This window comes from Triplophysa dalaica, chromosome 9 (genome assembly GCF_015846415.1).
Source record: "Triplophysa dalaica isolate WHDGS20190420 chromosome 9, ASM1584641v1, whole genome shotgun sequence".
Classification (NCBI taxonomy): Eukaryota; Metazoa; Chordata; class Actinopteri; order Cypriniformes; family Nemacheilidae; genus Triplophysa; species Triplophysa dalaica.
Genome location: NC_079550.1, coordinates 4,823,293 through 4,846,705, shown reverse-complemented (window position 1 = coordinate 4,846,705; position 23,413 = coordinate 4,823,293). Strand labels below are relative to the sequence as shown.

The 23,413-nt window shown below is 37.5% G+C and overlaps 2 protein-coding genes across 5 annotated transcripts in view; both read left to right on the top strand.

Annotated features, from left to right (window-relative positions):
- The first annotated feature begins 1,011 nt into the window (after positions 1-1,011).
- LOC130428708 (calpain-3-like) lies at positions 1,012-9,819 on the top strand. Its single transcript, XM_056756901.1, has 20 exons — positions 1,012-1,215; positions 3,027-3,096; positions 3,401-3,519; positions 3,599-3,732; positions 3,836-4,007; positions 4,692-4,763; positions 5,094-5,185; positions 5,294-5,368; positions 5,440-5,579; positions 5,659-5,804; positions 5,903-6,075; positions 6,274-6,316; positions 6,410-6,484; positions 6,569-6,629; positions 6,858-6,922; positions 7,485-7,553; positions 7,855-7,933; positions 8,172-8,288; positions 8,571-8,629; positions 8,801-9,819. The coding sequence occupies exons 1-20, from the start codon at positions 1,012-1,014 to the stop codon at positions 8,825-8,827; spliced, it is 1,992 nt and encodes a 663-aa protein (XP_056612879.1). The 3' UTR covers positions 8,828-9,819.
- Positions 9,820-10,922: 1,103 nt separating this feature from the next.
- Positions 10,923-23,413, top strand: part of LOC130429261 (alpha-actinin-4) — a 37,804-nt gene continuing 25,313 nt past the window's right edge. For 3 of the 4 annotated variants that reach the window (XM_056757726.1, XM_056757724.1, XM_056757725.1), the window contains exon 1: positions 10,923-11,238. In XM_056757726.1, coding sequence (XP_056613704.1) covers positions 11,104-11,238 — 135 coding nt within the window. In that variant the 5' untranslated portion in view covers positions 10,923-11,103. The remainder of the gene's footprint in view (positions 11,239-23,413) is intronic. The other variant, XM_056757723.1, reaches the window with a different exon arrangement.

The following is a 23,413-nucleotide window of genomic DNA, read 5'->3' as shown; positions in this document are numbered from 1 at the left end:
GTTCTTTTGCTTATTTCTAGGTTCCTGAAATCAACAAACATTGATATTGATACTATAGTAAATACATGAAACATGTGTAACAAGTGCACCGATAAATAATGTATTACTAAATGTCTTTGTTCTGATGAAAACAGAGACATTTATTAGGAAGAATGCTAATAACCAAACAGATCTTTCCCCCATTAACCCCCATTGTAGGAAAAGTTACTTTATAAATTTTGTTGTTCTGTTGAACACAAAAGAAGACATTTACGTCAAAAGACTCAGAGCTGTTCTTTGAACGTTTCGAAAACAAGTGTGCAAATAATTGTGGCCAACATGTTTTGGAGAAAAACTTTTTGGGAATTTTCTAGATTGTTTTAAGGGAGTAGCAATGCTAATTGAATTGCAAAACCCGGCATATGCTGGGTTAGGTAAATTTGAATGCTGGCTTGTGCTGGTGTAAATTGGTCATGTGCTAGTCCTTAGCTGGTTTAAGCTGGTCATGTGCTGTTAACTCACCGGCTTAAACCAGCTAAGGAACAGCAAACCAACACAAACCAGCAGACCAGCATCAAAACATACCTAACCCAGGACATGCTGTTTTTTTCACCAGGGTTCTCAGATCGTATTTATCTTTATTTTTGTACTTTATTTTTGTTCTTTGATTATAATAGAAAAATAAATGAGTTAAACTAGTAAACACTGTAAAAACTAAATGATGCTTAGTTGTAGATGTACTGATGTAGAAAGATTTATTTTTAGGTGGAGTTGGGGGCTGTGGTTATTGGCAGGGGATAGAAAATATTATTAGGCAAGTAAAAAATAGCAGAAGTCCATGATAAAATTAAAACGAAGATGCCAAAAGAAACATTTGCATGTATGTAAGAGTTTGTACAGGTGTGTACAGGTAAGAGCAGGGGGCGGAGCTGACTGAGCAGATAAGAGACTGGAGACGAGGATGATCACTCACACTAGAATCGCGCAGTTGAGTGTTGACATACAGTCTATCCATCCATACATTTGAGAACAATGAACCTGTTTGAGAAGCAGGAGATTGAGTTTAAATACGAAACTGAATCAAGAAAATCAAGCTTGTCTGAATCTTATTCGAAGGTCTTTGAGCGAGTGAAGAGCCCAACCTTTGAGTTTCCCTCTGAAACCCAACTAGAGGATGGACCCTACGTGGATTCCACTTTTAATTTTCACTCCGACGTGATTTTAAAACGACCCAAGGTGAGTTGACATCCCAAAAATCTAATCTTCATGTCCTGAAAAAGATTCAGAAAAGATCTCATGGCTGATGAGATGTTAAGAATGTAAAAAACTGAGTTCAGAGTTCAGTCTGTTTTAATGAAGATGCTGTAGCGTCATCATTAGGTTAACCCAGATTATTTTGACAGTTCCAGTCTCTTTAGTTTCTGTTTTAATTTTTATGGTCAAAACATTGAAACACGTCCATAGTTAATATGAAGATATTTAGAAAAAAAATAGTTTTTCAAAGATAATATAATGAAATAGGAACAAAACACAATAATACTGCACAATCATGCAAAATGGTTTAACTTTGAGTGCTGGATGTATCTGCCAAATGCGCAAATGTAATGCAATGTGTGACGGCAAATACCACAGGTGATGTCCGGGCACGCATCTGCACAAACCACCCAGAGGACATTATTTTAAATCTTGTAATGATGGTTTGATTTCATGACATGATTTAATGAAGCTTGTCATCTTCACTGCTTACGTTTAGAGAGTCATGGAGTTCTTGATGCTACATTTTAAGTTCTTGTGCTCATTTCTAGGTTCCTTGAATCATTGGACATAGATGGTTTTCTACAGATCTTGGTATTTTAAATAATGCCAGGAGATACAAATGGTGATTCACATGGTGATTCAAAAGGTTCTTTTGATGCCATAGAAGAACATTTTGGTTCCAAAAGAACCTTCAATGTCTGAAGAACCATTCTGTTTCAAAAAAGTTCTTTGTGCTGAAAAAAGCTTCTTCAGATTAATAAAAAGTAAGAACAAAGTTCTTGGTTCTTTTTGGAACCTTTTAAGCATCTTTTTTTTTTGGGTGTCCATTGCTCCAGGTTTACATCTGTGATATCAAACATTTATTTATGGGAAATTTACAAGTATTTGTCAATGTGTCCTGTGCCATGGACAGCAACTATTTCAATTTTTGGCTATTTTATATCATAAGTATAAATATTAATATCAAGTTTTAAATATGAGGCTCCTCTTGTAAGAGTGCAAATTTTCTTGTATGCGCATGTCTTCATGTTTTCCTTGTTAAATTGTGTTCCAAGAAATCCAGATATTTGTATCTATGAATATTAACAATATAAAATAATACATTATTAAAAGTTTGTTTTCTAACTTTTTGCTATGTAAAAAACACAGGATTCATGTAGTTATACATATTTTTTTCTGTTCCACATTTCCAGTCTTTTTGTTTTCTCAACATTTGTGTTTCAAAGAAGGTGTTCTTTGTGTTCTTGTGTTCCTTGTGTTCCAAGAGAAATATGAGCATCGGACCATCCAAGCTCAGACCACTACATCCCCAACCAAGAACAAAGACGGACTATTTGTCTTATTAATGCTGAAGTTACAATATTTGGTATTAAATGCTAAACTAAAATCACATGTAACCAGTTTGAGTGCAGCTATGACACTTCAGAGGGGATCTGGCCCTCCCGGTTGAGCCTGGTTTCTCCCGAGGTTTTTTTCTCCATTAATCAATCATTGGAGTTTGGGTGCCTTTGCCACAGCAGGGCAGTGTTGGCCTGTTCACCGGGAGACTGCATTCATTCATTTATTTATTTAATTAGAAATTAGATATTATTTATTAGAATGATCTTACTCGTTGTATAAATACCATGCACTGTGCTGTGTTTTAACTTTTCTGTTTTTCCTGTTTGCCCCTGTAAAGCTGCTTTGAAACAATACACATTGTGAAAAGTGCTATATAAATAAACTTGAATTGAATTGAATTGTTCTTTATAAAGATCCATTGTTTTTTTTCACTTCTGTCTCACCTGCAGGAGATCTGCGAGTCTCCTCAGTTCATCGTGGATGGAGCCACACATTTGGACATCTGCCAAGGAGATCTGAGTGAGATTTGCTAAATCATGAATCATTTAACCAATAAGAGTCCAGATTGACAATGTAAAGGTGCTTCAGGTTCAAGTGGTTCATAAAAGCTGCTGAGGTATCAGATAGATGAGATATTTAGTACAGTAGTGCTTCTCAGTGGTGTGCGTGTCCTGAAAAAATAAAATAACAAACGTTTAATTTATTCTTGTACAGAGCACAGTTTGGTATTGTGTCTCTTGGCTCCTTGAAGCAAACAATTTTTTGGAGCAGATGGAAATTCATTAAGCAGAGAATGTTATTGTGTTGTATTGCTGTGTCACAGATGACTGCTGGTTCTTGTCGGCGGTGGCGTCCCTCTCACTATATCCGTCTCTAATGGAACGTGTTGTCCCACCGGGTCAAAGCTTTCAGCAGGGATACAACGGCTGCTTCTTCTTTCAGGTTTGTGTCACATGATAGCAAACGATGTGAAGATGTTCTTGAAGTTCACATGGGGTAATGGGTGCGGTTGTGTCTGTAGTTTTGGCAGTATGGCGAGTGGTGTAAGGTTCAAGTGGACGACCGTTTGCCCATGCGTGATGGCCAGCTGATGTTTCTGAAGTCTTCAAACAAAAACGAGTTCTGGACCTCATTGCTGGAAAAAGCTTATGCCAAGTTAGTGATAATATGAGAGAAATGAATGCACATCAACAGCCTTTATTTTTTGTGTGTTGACTGCATCATCTTGACTTCATCTCTCTCTGTCTGTCTGTCTCAGGCTGAAGGGTGGATATACCGCTCTGAACATGGGTTTTTCTCACGAGGCGATGGCGGACATGACTGGTGGGATTACAGAGTTCATCCGTTTGGCGCCTTCGTCCTGCAATCTGGGCCTTTTCATACGCCGCCTGTTGCAGAAAGGAGCTCTCATCAACTGCTCCACATCCAAGGTGTACTGTCTCTTTAAGGCACTTATTTAAAGGGACAGTCACCACACAGTAAAAATGTTTGTTGTAGTTATGCAGCCAGTTGCCAGTAATTTATGGAAGATTTATCTAATTTATTGGCAAAATTTTGAAAGATAAAAGAACATTAATCGCTAGCAAGTCTATAGAAAAAACTATAACAAAATAACAGCCTCATGCAAAGCATTCTGGGAACCAGAAGTCCTCATCATACTATTTCTAATTTTGGTTCGCAGAATGCTTCGCATGAGACAGTTATTTTCTAGATTTTCTGTGAACATCAAGACTTGTTAATGGTTTCAATGTAGCTATATACAGTATGTTGAACGATTTTTATTTCAGTTCATGAATACGCAGTCAAATGTGTTTTCACGACCATGTTAATGGTAATTTTCATGTGATAGTATGTAGTCAAACTTTTAATTTTCTAGCCCATCTGTTTGAAGATTCGGATGTGGGCTATAAACATTGCATATGCACAATAGAGGCACCGAACTGCATATGCACACTTCAAGGATAACATGTGCTAGGTTTAAAACATGAAGCTCTTTTTGTAAGAATACACATATTGTGCATGTCTTCGTGTTTTACTTGTTAAAGGATTTAAACTGTGTTCCAGGAAATCCAGATATTTTGATCTGTTATCTCTGCTCTGTTTCGATTGTGTAGGGATCTTTTGGGGAAAATAATGGATTTGGGATTATAAACGGTCATGCTTATTCTGTCACGGGTCTGGAGATGGTAAGACAAATTACCTGTCGTTCCACGCTACCTCCTTTTACACCCATAACTCCAGCAGAGGGCGCCATGAAATAAAGAAATAGAGGGTGCGATATCACATGCATAGAATTGCTAGATGATGTTTTACATTTGCTAAAATGTGCTGTACTTCACAGCGAAACTGGTGTAACTTTATACCACCACGAATTGTACTTGATTCAGGGACTTCCATTTCCAGTATTGATTTTAAATCATTTTAAAGGATGGGACATTTTCGATGGAACAACCCGCCCTCTACTGGACAATATCACACTGCAGTGTCTCAGTCAACCTTTGATTTATGCGTTTTAGATACAAACTGAAACTGGTCCTGTTGAGCTGGTGCGGATTTACAACCCGTGGGGTAAAACTGAGTGGGAGGGAGCCTGGAGTGACAAATATGGGTATTAGTTTATTTTTTGGTTTAATTGTGTGTATTCAATCGTAAGTTTGCTCTGCTTTAGTTGTAACTTTTGTATGTGTTTGTATTGAGGTTGTGAATTTGTATGTAGGATCGAGTGGGTTAGGGTGAGCAAGGAAGAGCAGAACCGAGTGCAGAGAAAAAATCTGGAGGATGGGGAATTTTGGTGAGCCTAACCCTAACTCAGGCCATTTTATGATTGGTTTACATATGGTTATCTCTCTCTCTCTTCATCAGGATGGCTCTGTCTGACTTCCAGCACAACTTTCAGGAAATGGAGGTGTGTCACCTGAGCGATGACACGTTGAGTGCATGCGGCGCCATCAAGCGCCCTTGGCACTGCACATCGTATCACGGAAAATGGATCCCTTTTCAAGGTACAAAACCGTGCATATATACACATACACAAACTAACATATACACATATAATTTTTGAGTGTGTGTATGTGTGTGCAGATCCACAGCAGTACAAGCTCACGCTGCTGGAGGAGGACGATGACCCCAGTGACCCAGAGCTAACATGCTCTTTCCTGTTGGCGCTCATGCAAAAACAACATCGTAACCTTCTGATGTGTGTAGATTTGCGGGTATACAAGGTACAAGTGTTTGTTTGTTTCTGTTTTATATATATCATTATTATGATCTCAGATGATGCTTTCAAAAATGAACTGCACTTTCTCAAACGTGTGTTTCTGATGAGGTGGGATCTGAGGGTGAACCTGTGATCCAGTTCACTAACAAACATTTCCGGGAGGTTGTGTTGCGCGAACGCTTGGCACCTGGTCATTACATCATCATTCCTGCCACCTCAGAGACCAATAGGACGGGAGAATATCTCCTGAGAGTTCTGACGGAAAAAGGAAACCCCACCGTGTAGGAGACTCGCACGCTCACATCTCTGTCGAAGATTGAATGAAAAATGAAAATTTGAAAAGAGATGCATTTATTAACTAAGTTATTTTTCTCTCACTTGATGTTGTTTCTTCTCAATCATTTTAAAAGAAAATCTAAGTTGAGAGCTAAATGAAACGCAACTGATACCTGTATGTTGATGAATGTCTGTGCTTCCAGGCCTGTTGAGAAGCCTGTAACGGATATAACGTCATTCTCTGGGGTAAAAATTACAAAATGATTTGGCATAAATATGGCATTACTGTTGTGATGATTTCTTTTTATCATACACTTGTTTCATTTTTCTTTTTTGTAGCCATTGTCTCCATGTCTGTCAGGACTGCCGTCTATTACTGAAGCTAAAGATCTCTTCATGAAACACTGTACCAAGGTGAAAACATGTTACCCCTCTGCATATTGCATGCGTATAATTACAGTATACGTGTGTTTATGGTTTGTACATGTGTGTCTGTAGGGATCTTTCTGTAGGCCACTGGATCTGTATAATCTGCTGACGGAAGCAATCGCAAATGGAGGTGAGAACATGTTTTCATTTAACTCTTTTTTGTGTTTTTCATCTCTGTAATGCTTTTCATATAGATTTGCATGTTAACGCATAAAGCTGTTGGCAAGAGAGGTAAGGTTTACAGTTCCGCTTACAGTATTTGTATTAGTACAGCGAGAAGTGATGAAAACTTCGCAGGACGTGAACCGGTAACCAGTGAGGAAGTTTCGTGACAGTTTCTCTTTTTCTTTTGGTTCAGTCTTTGGAGGCAGTGAGAAGAAATTGAGTTTGGAGATGTGCAAGAGCTTTGTGGTGCTCATGGACGTATCCTCCACGCTATGTCCTAACAAGTATGCTTGACAGCGTAGTGTTGATTTTCACAGTTAATAATTAGCTTTGCTTCCTCAATTTAAACTTGTTATAGATTTAAAGGGACAGTGTACCTTAAAAAATCTGTTATCGTTCATTCACCCTAATGTTGTTCAAAATTGTATATGACTCTTTCTACTGTGAAACACAAAAGAAGAGATTATGAGAAATAGTTTTGTGCCCATATGTAAGAAGTCAATGTTATTTGGTGATCAACATTCTTAAAAATATTTTTGACAGAAAGTCAGACAGGTTTGAAATTGCTTCAGGGTAGTTAGTTTTATTTTTAGGTCAACCAACATATCTTAATAATGTGGTTATTATTGTTCCTCAACACATTCACATTATTATGATAAAGGGTAGTAAGCAGTATTTTATACTGTGTGTTAATAGATTTGGAATATTGCCAGTGTCTTATCTCGGTTGCGTGAGGTGTGTGAGTGTGGGTGTGCTGGTTTAAGGTGCGTTTGAACAGATTGGGTGGAGATCGGTATGTTACCTTAACTCCACCAATCAGAGCAAAGGAACGGGTCATCTCGACTGGATGGAATTCCAGGCATTGTGGGAAAAACTCAGACAGTGGACGGTGAGGATGTTTCTCTGTTTGATGAAATAAAGTATTTGGGTTTTGTTCAGGATTGTTAACGCTGTGTTGTTGTGTGTTGAGTAAACCCAAAATCATCGGTTAACCTTTTACCCCTGACCTGTTCACTGCTCTGCTGTGACCTGATGGAGAGAGAAATTAACTACATATTACTTTATATTGTAAATATTAAAAAAAAAATCATTTGAATCATCTTTCAATAGTCATAAAGAAGCATATACATTGAGAGGGCTTTAGAGAGTTTTAGAGCAAAAGATTGTGCCACCATCTTTTTGTTTTCTAGTGTATCTTCATGAAATTCGACAAAAACAAGAATCACACGCTGGAGCACAAAGAAGTCCCAGACGCTCTAACAGCAGCAGGTGAAACTGACACATTCATATAAATGTACACACACACACCCTTTATACACACACACAAACACACACACACACAATGACATAAAAGTTAATTTCTTCAGAATACTGATGAAGTGATGGGTATCATATTACAATGATATCAGGCTAGTGAATCTGTTCTTTTTTGTGTTAACACACCTAGCTGTCAGATGTCGGTTCGTTCATGTGTTGTGTTTCTCTGTGATCGTCTGCTCTGGTCTAGGCATAAAGGTGGATGATTTCATTCTGCAGCTGATCAGCCTGCGTTACACAGAGCCAGATATGACCGTCAGTTTCCCAGGATTCCTCTTCCTGCTCCTCAAACTGGCCTGCATGATCAGTAAGAGAACAAGCACACATCACAGTAAACTCTAACTGCACAACTGTAAAGATGTTTTTGAAAGACGAAATGTACCAAATTTCACACAAATACATAGCTACAGGACATACTGTTCAAAGCATACATCCACCTTCTGTCATATGTTATACAAATTGTCAAATATTTCAACACAAATTTAAAATGATACAATACAAATAATACAAACAAATGATAATCTGTTTAAAATTAGGATTCAATTTATATGGCCGCTGTATATACTGTGTTTTTGTTTGTCTTTTGCAGGTAAGTTTCGGTCCTTTGATATCATGGAGATGGGAAGTATTACAATTAAATGCCGTCAGGTAAAAAACTCCATGAGAACCCTCAATACAAACACATTGTGTATTCCTAACTTTAAAACTCTTTGATGTATGTAATCCAGCCCTTATAATTCTTCATTAGTGATTTTGTGACATGACAACATTGAGTAAAATCTTTAAAATATTCATGAAATCCTTCCTTTTTATTTGCAGTTCTTGACTATGACCATGTACAACTGAACTCATACCAGCTGTGGGACTCTCGCGTGGAGCTACTGTACACAACATCTTCATCTGGGCATGTTCCAGCCAAGTTTACATGTCAGGGTCTACAGTTTGATGTATACCACACAGCAGATGAAAGACACATCATGAATGTGCTTCACTGAATCATTTTACTATGAAAATTGGCATCCTTAATATTTCTTGTTTCTGCATGTTGACATCAGATTTTTTATTATTTTACATTTTTTATTTATGCATGTTCATATTAGTTACATTTTCTTTTACATTTTTTATTTTTGCATGATGACATCAGTTTTTATATACTTTTCTCATTGACCGTTGGCTGTTTTTGAACTATCGTATGATAGCCGATAGTGTAACAAAAATTACTTTATCGACCGATACCGATTATTGGCCGTTATATTGATGCATCTCTAGTTTTTTTTTCTTTACATTAAAATTTTTGCATGATGGTGTCAGGTTTTTTACATTTTTCATTTTTGCAGGTTGACATCGGTTTTGTTTAGAGATACACCGATACAAATTTCTCCATCGATAGGCAATAACTCTGTGTCCGTAGTTGACGATGTTTGAAATTCTGAATTCTAAAGATTATTCTTAACTCTTTGAATGTTATTAATTCATATAATGAACATCAAACTGGTGATGTTTCTTTACATTTTCTTTACACATAGCACAAATTCATAGCATTTCTGGTCCTTGATTGTCAGGATATATTGACCCGGATCATCGCTGTATCTTTCAATAGCTGATAGCGTGAAAATTTGATGTTATCGACCGATTATTGGCCGTTATATCGGTGCGTCTCTAGTTTTTCTTTATTTTATATCTTTGATTTCTGCATGTTGACATCAGTTTTTCTTCAGATTTAACCAAATGTTTCTAATTCATGCCATTTACACAATTGTGATTTTTTTACATTTCCCTCCTTGTCTGTACCGGTGGCCTGTTCTGTTCATATGAATACATTTTCACAGCATATATGAGTGAAAATGATAACAAACAATAAACACATTCAAATTGTGCAGTTCGTGAATTGTCTGTAAGCATTGGATCTGTAAAATATCCATGTTGTGTTAATAACCATCGCTGCTAGTTTGAATTGCAAATCAATAAATCACTAAAACATTTGCATTTAGATCAACAGATACTAGAATAGGTTCTCTATAAATCACCTTGTAATAAATAATTCAGATTGTGTTTATTATGAGAAAATGAACCAGAGGTTCTATTCTTTGGTTTGTTGTTAAATAAAAGCAATGTAAACAGCATATGCTCACTGGGCCTATACAACTGATGCTGACCCACTTCACGTCTTGTCTGACAGACCATGAAATTTTAATTTTGGGATTAAGCAGTTTATATCTGGCTGAGAGTCCGTCCCTTTCTAACCACAATAAAATCAAGGCATACGTGTTTATGCATTGTCAAAAACCTATGCGTGTTATTAAACCTAAAAGTGTGACATTTCGATCAAAGTTAAAGAAACAACAAAGGGGCTGGTGAGTGTTTGGTGGAAAGTGCATAAATAATTGATTAACTCTTCCTGTTTGTCAGGGAGCGTGTATGTGTGTGCCTGTGTAAGAACAGAAGACAGACAAAAACAAACAAATGTCTTGTTTTAATTACTAACTAACTATAACTAAATAACAATGAACAACAGTGATGAACAGATATTCATATATAATAATTTTATTTTTTAAACTTATATTGTAAATATTAACAATTATTATTTTACAGATTTTCAAATGTACACAAAATAATATAATTTATTGTCAGTTAATATATAGGCAAAAATATTTTCTGAGTTTCAGGGTATAATTTGTTTTATATTAAAATGTTGATTATTTGATCATTGTTTTAAATCTCAGATTTCCGATGTGTTCTTTCAGACCTCACCGTTAACATTCTCATATAATAAACAAAAGTTACATTTGATATTCTCCAAATATTTTAATGACACCATACCGGCCGTTTGGTGGGCGTAGCTACGATCGGATATCTCGTGAATAAAAGACGACGTAAATTAAATATTCATGAGTCTCTAGGCCTACCTCCTCCTCAGTGGGAGCGGCGCGTCCCTCTCCTACTCCATTTTTGTCTGACGGGTGGTGGTGAAACGCACTCTCGGCGGGGATACTGTCATTCCACGCAGCGGATAGCATACTTAACACCCAGCGACAAAAGGCTTTGAGGGCGACGAACACGACAAGTTTTTTTGTTCGTTTACCTTTCAGGTAGAGTCCTTGAGGTGCACTCAGGTTTCTGACATGGTAGATTATCACGCCGCTACTAATAATCCAGTCCAATATTCGTCGGGCGCGCAACAGACCTACATGGAGCAAGAAAACGACTGGGACCGAGACATGCTGCTCGACCCGGCCTGGGAGAGACAGCAAAGGAAGGTAAGTGTTTGGACGGGTTTGGGGGATCGGGAAAGATCGAGGATCGCCGCAGGGGCCTGTGAGGGGTTAGAGGAGCCCGTGTGGAATGGATTAGAGATTTGTCTTAATTGTATTTTGCAGTATGCATTGCATGATTTATTACTAGTTGGGCATTTTATTTGTGTGTGTGTGTGTGAGCGAGTGAGTGATTGAGTGTGTTTTTAAACAAAAGCGCGCGTTTCGAGTGTAACAATGTATCAGAATCTTGCGTGCGTGCGTCAGAGAGATACACTGTAACGGCTGAACCTGTTTTACTAGCGCCAGTTTCATTCGCTACTGGATATTTTCTTCGTCTCGGTTTCATTAGTCAACAGACATCCGGATTTAAAATGGCTGTAGATTTTAGAGCCTAAATTGCCTCAGAAATAATGTTTCTGGTGTTTATCTGCAGTGCTGTGGGTGTAAGATAATATAGGAAAAACATCCTTTCATTTGAGTCTGCTGTGTTTCAGCAGCAAGGTTTTTGAATGTGCCCTGGTGCTTAATAAACCAATGATTGTGATTGAGGAACATTGAGGAATGCTTCAGGGTTGAATGACGTTTTTTGGGTGTGTGTCCTTTTGGGGCACATTTGAGGTTTTTTGAAATGCGAATGACAGCGTTTCTCAGCGGGACACGGTCGGTTTAACAGAGTTTGGAGGTCAAAGTTTGGCCAGGAGAAAAACCGAGAGCCAATGATTAACTCACCCGAGCCCCGAACTCCACCTTTTACACAGTCTGTGAGAGAGACCATAAACGAGACATTTATTTGACACGAGTGCAGGGACACTGTACATTTCTAAAGCAATATATTTAAACGTGTATCGTCCCTATTACCTTACACCACATTCGTGTCTGTGACAGCATTAGGCTTTGTAAACGGCATGAAAGTTAACTGAAAAGCCAACAAGTAGTTTTCTACCTGTCAGTCATTTTGTTTTAGGGATTGCTAACGTCCGATTTGCTGACATGGCTTTGGAGGGCGGGGTTTCGTAGAATGGGCGTGTGCTTGAGTTAAGCAATTTCTTAAACACAGTTAAACTCTATATGAAATTAAAATAGTGTTTTTAGACTATGTATGTCTTAGATGGCATCTGTATGATGGTGCAAGTAGAATAAATACATTTGAATCTATACAATATGTCCATGTATAAAATGTATGTGTGTAGCAAATGGTCTGTCACGCTTTGATCATAAATTGACATTTTAACTGCAGAATTTCTATTGCATGTGGGTGGATATTCACAGACAGGCTGAAGTTCACTCATGATTACTAAACCGATGTGTCTTCTTTATCTCCTATTCAAATCCCGTAGTTTCATGATAACGTTACCCAATTTCATGTTACTGAAACAAGGTGTGTGTGATTATTCCTCTGTCATACCCCTTAACAGTGACAGACTGAAATTACTCTAACAAATGCAAAACGCCCTGTGACCGGCAAAGACTTGCCTCTCTGCTCCACCCAAAATGCCTAAAAGGTCTTTCAAATGTCTCTGTCTCCATTAAACAACCTGTTTGGATTGAAAAACTGAGCATATGCGCATTGAAATAAAAGACAGTGGTTTCGCTGGCTGTATCTATGTGGCTGGGTGTTGTGTTTGATAAGAGATGTCTAAGGCAGTCGTTGTGTTTTGTGCTTTGAGGGTTTAATCTGCCCTTTATAATTTCAATATCTGCAGTTTATTAATGACTCTAAGAAAGTTGTTTTATTTGTTCTATCATTGTATCACACTTGATGTTTTCAGCGTGTTCTATTGGGGATGTGCACAAGTCATATTTTCTATATCTTACTGTAATAGTGTTATAAACTGTTGTAGGCTTTTTTAAAAGAACCTGTGTGCGATACAGAGATTTTATCACATACAAGGTGGTTTATGGCATCCTTGGTAAAATCACTGTAACGCATGGCCTCGGGTGCCTTATTGCTTTATTGTTTTGTGTTTGGATCTGTTAAGTATTCCAGTCAGTAACTAATATAGACCATCATAAAAATTCTTCAGACATCAGGGCTTACACGGAAGGTTGGTGTTTGTAGAGTACAGTTGATTTAGTAGCTGTGTTTAAAGGTCTCTCTCGCTCTATCTGTGTTTCTCTCGCTCTTTCTTTATGCTGGCCTCTTTAAGGTGTTGTAGGAGTGAAATGATCACCGCAGCTAAAGGCTTCTTGAATCTACAAAGACAGTCTTTCTTTTTTAGTTCTACAATGATGCACGTGCTTTATTTAGGGTCTGTTTCACCTCTTCACAGCGCTGTATTTGTTGAGGTTTAGCGTCTTGCGGTATTACGGTAGCCTTGCTTGACGGTCGCTGTCGCGTCCGGTCAATTAAGTATTTGAGTCATAATGTGTATTGTGTTAACAAAGGCAAGGTTTTTAACTTGGCTCTATATGATTAGAGCATGTGTTTTTTAAAAGTTTTATGAACTGTGCTTGTTTATTGTTTTATACTGTTATATGAGGTAGGGGTGGGCGATATGGACAAAAAATTATATCTAGATATTTTTGGTGATTTTAACGATAACGATAATTACACGATATCCATTAAAAATGTGATTTAAAAAGGCAATTTAAATAGATTTAAAAAAAAGAGTTAATTCATCACTGATGATAATAATGGGCACAATGTAAAATGAAAACATTGCTTATTTATTTTCTTTAACATGTAAGTATTGAAGTAAAAACAATTCAAAGACATACAAAATACTAATTGAACTAGTGTAAGAACATCAAACTCTGAGTAAACATTCAGTTGTACACCTCTGCTGTAATGTAAATTGTGCAGCATACAAGCAAGATGAAATAATAATAATAATAATGAACAAATAGCATCTGTAAATAAAGTACTCTGATCTGTAACATATTGCACACAACCATGTGTCCTTAGGGCCTTATTGCCTTACCACCTATGGCCTTATTGAACAAATACCTAACTTCAAGTACTGCCCGGTACAAAGATTGCACAAAAATAAAAAGGAAAATCTGCCCAAAAGGTGCACTTCCAAATCAGATTATCTTAAATAATATAATATACATTTGTTAACAAATGACATCAAAGTAAACAAGGTCCACAATTTACAGACAAATAAAATATAGTCACTATTATTAAAGCACACACTGGCATGGACAGATTCTGAAACTTTATAGAACATTATAGGCAAACTGCTCACTGTTCACATGTAGATTTAGTTCAAATTATGAGCCAAGACAAATCCGTCATGATAATACAGGATGTATTCGGGTTTGTCTTTTAAATGAAAGAGCTTGTTGTGCAGTATTCAGTCGCCGCTTCTGTTCCTCCAGAAGTCGGCTTCGCGCATAAGCTACACAAACACAAGAGCGCGAGGCAACATGACGTCATCGTGGAGTGGGCGGTCAGGTAAACAGTTAAGAAACTCCCCTTCCGCGCTCGCGTTCACGTGCGCCAGGCACGTTCTCGCGTGAATAATTACGATACAGCTCTCTAGTCACAGATTTCGATGGGTCACAGATTTCGGCACAGCGCCGGTGTTCAACTTGCGGGCGGCCATTCGCTTACTATGCCTGTGAGAGAGATGACGACGTGTATGCGCAGAACAGCAATCATGTGACGCCCTGCTGCAGCCTCTGAATGTGTGGCATTTTAATGCGTGTTTTTTCGGAGTAATTTAAATACTCGATAATGAGAATTTGCACATCGTTTACACAACAAACTCGATATTATCGCAGACGATATATATCGCCCACCTCTAATATGAGGTCAACTCATGACATTCGCATGGTTTTTCCATTTGAAATCATCAAAATCAATAAGAAGTAGGCTATTTTCTACACCGGTTTTGAGGCTAGCTCTGCAAATTCTCAGTTTTAATGGGCGTGCCACATTTAAGAATTTTTAAGTAAACGTTCACTGCTTTGATTGGATAACAGTTTGAGTAGTTGGAGCCTTCTGTGAATATGGTTAGAGACATAACGTTAGGTTACACATCAGCACCATTCACAGTTTTCACACTACATCAGTATTATCTGGAGACCTCCTGTTATTTATAAATGACCTTCCCACATCAGTATTTCATGTGACACGTTTAAATTAAGGCCGATATATTATAGCCGATAAATAATTTCCTCTGGTTAAACTTCTGCTGCATGCTGCTCACAGTTAATATACTGCACAGTAGTGTCTTTCTGTTGTGATCATTCATTTATTGCTATTAGCAAAACATTGTTGCTTGTTGATGTAGGCCCAGTATGTAGATAAAGTATTTACAAATGTGTAAATTATAGGAACTAAAGTATGTTGTTTGAATCAAACAGTTGTCTGAATGCTTTCTGTTTTAAGACCTGTTAGACATGTAAATAATAAAGAAACATTTTCTGGGCTGCTCTGGACGAACATCTACAATTTGTTTATTAAATAAAAAATGTACCAGAAAAGTTTGAAGGTTAAAGAACCGTTAACTAGTGAAAAGTAGGCTTGGTACATGATTTTGAGGGAGAAAAAAGAGAACTAATGGTTAGCTTGTTTTCAGTAGTCAATGTTTTCAAATAAAAGCAGTTGATCACTTTTGGCCTTTTGGCTCAGTCTTAGGGAATCTTATATTAATATTGAGATACTGTTTTTTCGGCTATATATCGGTTATCGACTTCCAACGTTAAAGAATTGTCTGTTGTCGTTATCAGCCAACAATATTCACATCGGTGCATCCCTAGTATAGTTTGTAAAGGCTAAAGTTGTTTTGCTTTTAATGATATATGACCGTACCTGTCTGCATGTGAGACCGGTGATCGCAAACTGGAAGAAAGATCACCGCGGTCGCAGGTCTCAAATGTTACGAGACAAATAAACAAACGGGAGATTCCAGGTAACTAATGGATATCACCCAGCATCCGAAATAATACCAAAACACTTCAAAACAGCCTCCATTATTCGCAAACGGTGTATAAAACCTTGAAAAATGATCTATGAGTCCACCAAATCACAGAGATGGTGGTTCACACAGGCTTAAGATCACAGACAACCTCTGCAAGTATTACAAATTATAATACAGGTAATACTAATCTCATGTGAATAGTGCTCAGGGCTCATCACGCGATCTCTAACAAAGCATAGGGACGCATAGTACAAAAATGTTTTGCTGCCATAAGATTGCTTAACCATTCCTATCGGATCCAATATTCACGACACGGCACTGCTTTTAAATTTTAGTCTTTCACAAATCCAGTGTCGATCTCTGCCTTGTTCCCGAAGGAATCCTCTGAGAAATGAAACAAACAAACACTGCAAGTTTTTCTCACATGAGCTTGAACGTCTTTAAAAATAAACTTTAACCCCGCATTAGTAATATCGGAATCCGAAGGATTTTTAACGGTATGTTTGTTTTTGCTTGCTCGCTCTATCTAGTTACACGCCACTTCAAAATTGACATTCGTGAACCAGTGGGCGTGGCTAGAGAAGTAGACATTGATATTTTTCTTTAGAGGCGGTGTTCAACCTATCAACGTCGTCATTGGTATGTGCATTCCAGAACCTGCCGTTCGCTGAGCCTGGTGTCAATAACATGTGTAATCTTATTAACAAGGGCGTTTTCAATTCTAACACTTACATGATGTTCGCGTGAATACGATTACCTCCTAAAAAATTTTTTTTAATTCATCACTCCTTTAATGGGCAGTCGTCCTTTGGTGCCGACTAGCTTTTCTGAAATGTATAAACTGCATAATTTCACTGCCATAATGAAATTACTATTTAATATGAGAATGTAAAATGTGTTTTGTGTTCTTAACATTTTTAGTTTATCTATTGGTTCTTTTTCATTGCATTGTACCTTCTGGGTTAGTAAGAATCTGCTCGGTACAGCTCACTTCACTTCGGCTACGTTTGCTTTTCCACAGCAGTTAAGTGCTCATCGTCATAGTTGGGTTAGCTGCTGTAGCATCATTGTCATCGCAACACATGAGCGGCAGCAAAACAAAAAACTACTAAAAATACCAGAGAGTTTGGGAAATCTTACAGAAAAGAGCAGACAGCGGTCATGATTTGCTCAACGATCCACAAGGGTAAGCTAATGTAGCATTCTGCATTGCGTTTAGGGTCTCAATCTCTATATTACAGTCATTTAACGAAATGCCAAAATTACGTATTAAAGCAACACTAGAGAGTTTTTCGACCTTAAAATAATAATATCTCTGAAATAATTTTAGTGGTTGGACAACCCTTAGCTGGATGAATTATACTGCTGCTGCTACCCAAGCGGCCCTCTATCGGCTGAAATCACACTTGTAACTTTGTTGTGCAGGTAGTTTCACAAACCCCGCCCATCACCTGCTTTACTGCATATGTCACATTTTCCTCGTAGCCTGGGTGAAGTTAGCCAACAGCAAACAATAAGACTAACCGGTCTAGTTCAACACAAGTCTCCAACCCATCAGCATGGAAGAGCCAGTTAAAAACACAGAAAAATAGAGAGAGTGATCTTACAACTGAGCTTTCCTGTAGCTCAGTGGTAAGAGCATTGCGATAACGACACAAGGTTGAGGGTTCGATCACAGGGGATTTTACATACCTAAGTATAAATGTATAGGATAATGCAATGTAAGTCGCTTTGATAAAAGCATCTTCCAAATGCATATGTGCTATATGCATCACTTTGTTTGGGTAAAAATTAACCAAAATCAGTTACTGAGCAAGACCAAATATCAATGTTTAAAGCTGTCTCCTTACCTTACCCTGATTCATAACGTTAAGCTTATGATAATAATTTACTACAGCAATAACTACAGCACGAGCACACAATATATCATTGAATTGATTCACTATAAGTTTGTGTTGTTCACATTGTGCACGAACATGCCTATTGCCAACAAAACACAGACATATGATTTAGTTTGACTTGCCGCGTGCGGTTCATGTCTGGCATCTTTTAGCACTGGGACTGCTCCATCTGTCTCCAAATCCAGTTTTATATCCACCGTTTATATAACATTCATCACCGAAATGCAGCGAGCAAACAAACTGGTTGGTGCGTGGGCATACATTTCACTCACACTTGCATGTGGGTATGCTCTTTCGCTCACTGGATGGAGCTTGGGTGTGCTTTTCCGGGAGAATTGTCTAAAAAAGGACTAAGACTCCTTGTTAAAAAACGGGAATCTCTGTTTGAAAAAAAAATTGCGAAACCTGAACGAACCCTGGCAGAGTGAATCGAGCACAGAAATAAGTCATACGTTCAACTTGTTTTTTGACAAGTTGACAATCTTAAGCTAGAGAAGCCAGGACATCTTACAGGGTAAAGAATGCGTGAAATAGCATGTCACCGCCGCTTTAAGTTACACTTTCAGGTACAATTTTGAGGAAAATGTCAGTTTTCTTTTACTTAAAAACGCACGCGTTAAGATATGAATGTAAAGTTACCTTCAGTTTTATGTTTCAAACATAAATTGCATTCTATAACTTGTCTCTTTATCGCCATCTATGAAAATTTGCATTAACAGGTCGATACGGTTAATGTTAACTTTGTAGTTAAATAAACCGAATAAAGTAATCCTTATGTGTTTGTGGTCACTGAGTTTTTCTTTATAATCATGCTATGAGTTCCTGGAGTTTAGTGTTGTAGCTACACATGCAAACACAACATAAGTGAAACTGACAGAGCAATTAGGACTCAGTTATGCAAATGAGGATTCAGTTATTCATGTGAGGAGCTGGAACTGAATGGACACACTGTTTTAGTTTAGAGTGTAAAGAGTGTAACTGCACAGAAAATTTCTGTATTCCGTGCCTCTGATCGTACTTGACACTACCAGGTTAAATTACCAGAACCATACATCATTTTCTTAAAATAATGCTGCTTTTAGTAACTAAGTTTATTCCTGTAGAGCGTAACACTTGGTTTAGTGATATTTTGTACTTGTACTGTGTGTCAGTTTTACTGTGGTTTAGTCTCAGACGTTAACATGTTTATTTCACACCATGTTGTCTTTTAGCTGTAAAGTTGGTGTGAGGACATGCGTGTCAGATGCACCTCTGTATGTGTGAGCTTCTGCTTAGATGAAAGTGTTCAGGAGTTATTGACTACGTTAACATGCGCATCAATAATGCGATTATTTCCAATAATAATAATAATAAGGTCTTAATCGCAGTAACATGATTCCATGACATGAGAACTTCTCTTTGTTCCCGTTTACATGGAAGTTTTATTATTCTGAGCATTTACATTTTTGCAGATGCTTTTATCCAAAGCGACTTGCAATGCATTATCCTATCCTAATCATTTGCTTTTAACCGATCAAACCCATGACATTGCCGTTGTTAGTGCCATGCTCTAACCACTGACCTCAACTCAACTTTATTTACATAGCGCTTTTTACAATTTTACAGGATACAGCACCTACAGGATATATAATATACAGCACAGTGTATTGCCAAAATCCTATTATAATCACATTATTAGGGTGCATGTAAATGTAGTAATTGTTGTAGATATTAGTTTATTTTTTTAGTTTGTTGGATTTGACAATCTGCATAATCACTTGACACTTCCGCTGTGTGCCAGCCTCCAGTCAAAGAATTATAACATCGGTTTAATCTGTGTTGACTTTTTTCTGAAAGGTCATCTGGTTGTGTTCTTCCTGTGTTGCCATTATTACTGATGACACACTTGCATATTTATTTCATGATAAATTACAGAGTCACAAAATCATATTTAAATAGTTTTTTGACAAGACTTTCAGCAGGTATTAAAATGTATATTTCTTGCTTGTTTAAACCACAAGATTGTGTTATATGATAACGTTGGCTAACTTGGCTCACTAGAAGAAAATGTGGATGATTTGGTCACCAATTCATCAACATGAATTGAATTGCTCAGCAAGTCCATTTCTGGTTTGTTCTAGTAGATGTTTGGAGAGAGTTCAGGTGTGTCCAATTGAAAACAGTGAGTGGGAGTGACTGATACCGACAGTCATGCTACGAGGCGTTTTGGGGTCTCATTACGTCAACTGACCTGCTTCAGTCACACCCAGCCAAAGAAACACTTCTATAAATACTATCAGAAAAAAAATCTTTCTTGTTTTAAATCTGTTCTCTCTATTTACTCTCTGGGTCTGTCAGCTCTATGTTTTATCTGAGAGAGGTAAAGTTGTGTCAACCGCAAGGATTTTGAAATGACTAATTTTTCTAATCATTAATAATGACCTATGATTTCTCAGTACACTTAATACAAGGAATGATTTCATTATATTCTTTCTTGCAATAGTTCTTTAGAAATATTTTTTTGTAAGCATGTTTTTCACTAATTTTCAAGCAGCATGAAAATAAATCTGTTTTATATATATTTTTTATCAATCATCCATATATCAAATTGAATTGCACAGAGTCATTATAATGCCCATTTTTCTCATCTGAGTCACCCAACCAGAAATCAAAGGCATCTATACGTCATCAGTTATACGGATCTCATCTGCCCACACCAAGTGATCACGTCAGCACTCGTAACCGACCTGGCGCTGAGGTCTCGCCTGAAGTTGCCGTTGTTTGGTCACGGAGCTGTGTAGTCTGTCATAAAGTGTTTTGTGTAACTGTGTGATCTTAATGTAACTCTTTATGTCTGTCTGAACAGTCTTTGGTCCAAATTCACATGATGAGAACAATGTCAAAAACATGCACATTAAAGGGCTGCAACGCTTCGAGGCAGAGCAATGTTAATCGAGTATTTTTGTGTAATCGAGTGCATCTTTAAAATTTCAAAGCCCACGTAACGTTTTTCTCATTTTTTTTATTAATGTTTGACGATTGCGCTAACGTTACGCACAAAGCGGAAGGAGACGCAAGGATAGGCGGTGTTTTCATTTGAAGTCACAGGCACAGGATGCAAATGGATGCGAGCGGTAACGGTTGCGAAGAATCAACCAGGAAATACGACGGAAACTGTCCCAGGTTTGGGATCATTTCAAGTTGAAAACTTAAGAGAACACAGTGGTGTGTGTCCATTGCAGGATCGAGCTAGCTTTCCACAACAGCACGTCGTCCATGCTGCAGCATCTCAAAAGAAAACATATCATTCCACACTACTCAGAGACCGGAGGACCGTCACCCGAGACAATGTAAATGTAGCGTTAAATCAATGTGAATTCTCGTCGAGGTAAAGGCTTTTAAATAATATACGTTATTTATATAAGGGATAAAGCACGATGGCCAGTTCAAGTCTGTGAGAAACTTACCGGACTTTGGATGCGGAGGGGCATAACAACACAAGATTTTTTTTAAACGTATTTACTTTCTTTTTACCATTGCCTGGATAAATACTCAGTTGATAGCTTACTTTTGTTTGAATGCTAGAGCTGAACATTGAATAACAATGATATGCTCCAAAACAGCAGGTGTGGATTTCTTTTTGTTTAATTTTAGTTTGAGTGCAATGAATAGGGTTTATAAATGCACAGACATGAACATATCACAGTATGACAATGATATTTTGCTTTTGTGAAAAATATCAATCCATCAGGTAATTGTTGCATGAATCCTATCCAATTTAAAAAGGAAACAAATTAGTTGTTCATTTTAAGAAACATGTCTTATTTTCTCTTCTATATTTAATATTGCTATTTACTTTACCAAAAACAAGTTTTATCTGATTACTCGATAAATCGATGGAATTTTCTGTAGATTACTCGATTACAAAATTATTTGATAACTGCAGCCCTCGTACATTATTACGACTCTTTCAGTCTTTCTGAGCTTAAATGGAAATTCTTAAACCTCCTTGTTCTTTTTTGCTCGCGAGGTACACGTCCAGTGACGTTACCCGCCATAAAATTCACAAAGACACACTCAGCTGATGTTTATTGGGTAAGCTGTTCCCCCGAGGGCATCATTATCTATTGTGAGTTTGTCTTTGTTGTATTGTAAAGACGGACATCAGAATTGGCGCGACCCTGTCTTCAGTTTAATCTTGTCAGTCAGAGACCACCCGCTTACGACAGGAAGAGACCGCCTGACTGATATGTTAAATCGAATTTGTTTTGTTTGACATCTGACGTGACATTTACGGCTGGCTAAAACCGAAGTCACTAATACTGTAGTAGACCCGAAAGCAATAAAGTAATTCCGAAAAGAGTTGTACTGGCAACATCAAATAAATTAGCAAATGGGTTCCCTCGGGCATGAAAAACCTAATTATTGGAGAATTTTAAAGTTCTGTAAGTCATGCAATTTTTTCTATGGGTGATTAAAAAATTTCATTGACTTTGACTTGTTGAGTATTTGATCTGATCAGGTTTTAAATTTCTTCTTTCAGATGTTCTGATAATTGATTTAGTTTTTTTAGCCACAATCATTTAAGTAGATGTTTTCTGTACATAGAGGCAGAAAGCAGTTTGTCACCTCTTTTAATCAAATAATGCTGTTTTGCTCGGAGGCTATAAAACCATCACCTTTGACCCCTCCAACGTGGCATATGGTTTGGTTTGCGGCTGCATGTCATTGTGCTCCCTCCAAACCTTGGTTTGGCTGCAGATGCGTGCTACCTTTACGGTAGATCAGCACTTTTTGGAGTCGTAATGAAATGAAATTGCATTTGAGGAAAGAGCATTTTTACATAAGTGTTGACCTATATTGACATGCGTTGAAGTGAATAGTCCCAGCAGAGATGTTCAGGTCTTCTGCTCATGTCTTTGTCATACTCTTGTTAACAGGAGGAAGTTGTGGTTCCTGTGGTTTCTGTTTTGTTACCTCTTATGGTGAGAACTCTGAGCATTCATTTGTAAGGAAACATGTGACCCTGAGCACCAGCTGCCTCATGGGAAACTAGTGTTCAAATTAAATCAATGACTTTTTGTCGCCAGGCTTGTGGGTTTTTTTTGTGTGTGCGTGTGCTCTCAGTAATTTTGAATGCATTTTTGTTATAGATATCCGGTCAGCTGTAGTACTGTCAGTTTTCGTGTTTTTATGATAGACGCTAAAATATGATCAAGCACAGAATAAATTATGAATTTGAATATTTTTAGTCAGCAATGCTCATATGCTCATGACCATCCTGTTTCTGGCTGTAACGCTTCATAATATTTCAATTTAATAGGATTAAATTATGCAGATTTATGCAGGTATCATAAACTGTCTATCAATTAACTTTTTAGCAGCATTCCTTATTCTGCGTTAATCTCAATATACGGTTTTACATTGGTA

Bases quoted from the DNA above. Each gene is read 5' to 3' on its own strand.
- LOC130428708 (XM_056756901.1), top strand. From the start codon at position 1,012: ATGAACCTGTTTGAGAAGCAGGAGATTGAGTTTAAATACGAAACTGAA. The intron at 5,369-5,439 runs GTGAGCCTAACC...TCTCTTCATCAG, and splicing joins CTGGAGGATGGGGAATTTTG to GATGGCTCTGTCTGACTTCC. The intron at 7,934-8,171 runs GTGAAACTGACA...GCTCTGGTCTAG, and splicing joins AGACGCTCTAACAGCAGCAG to GCATAAAGGTGGATGATTTC.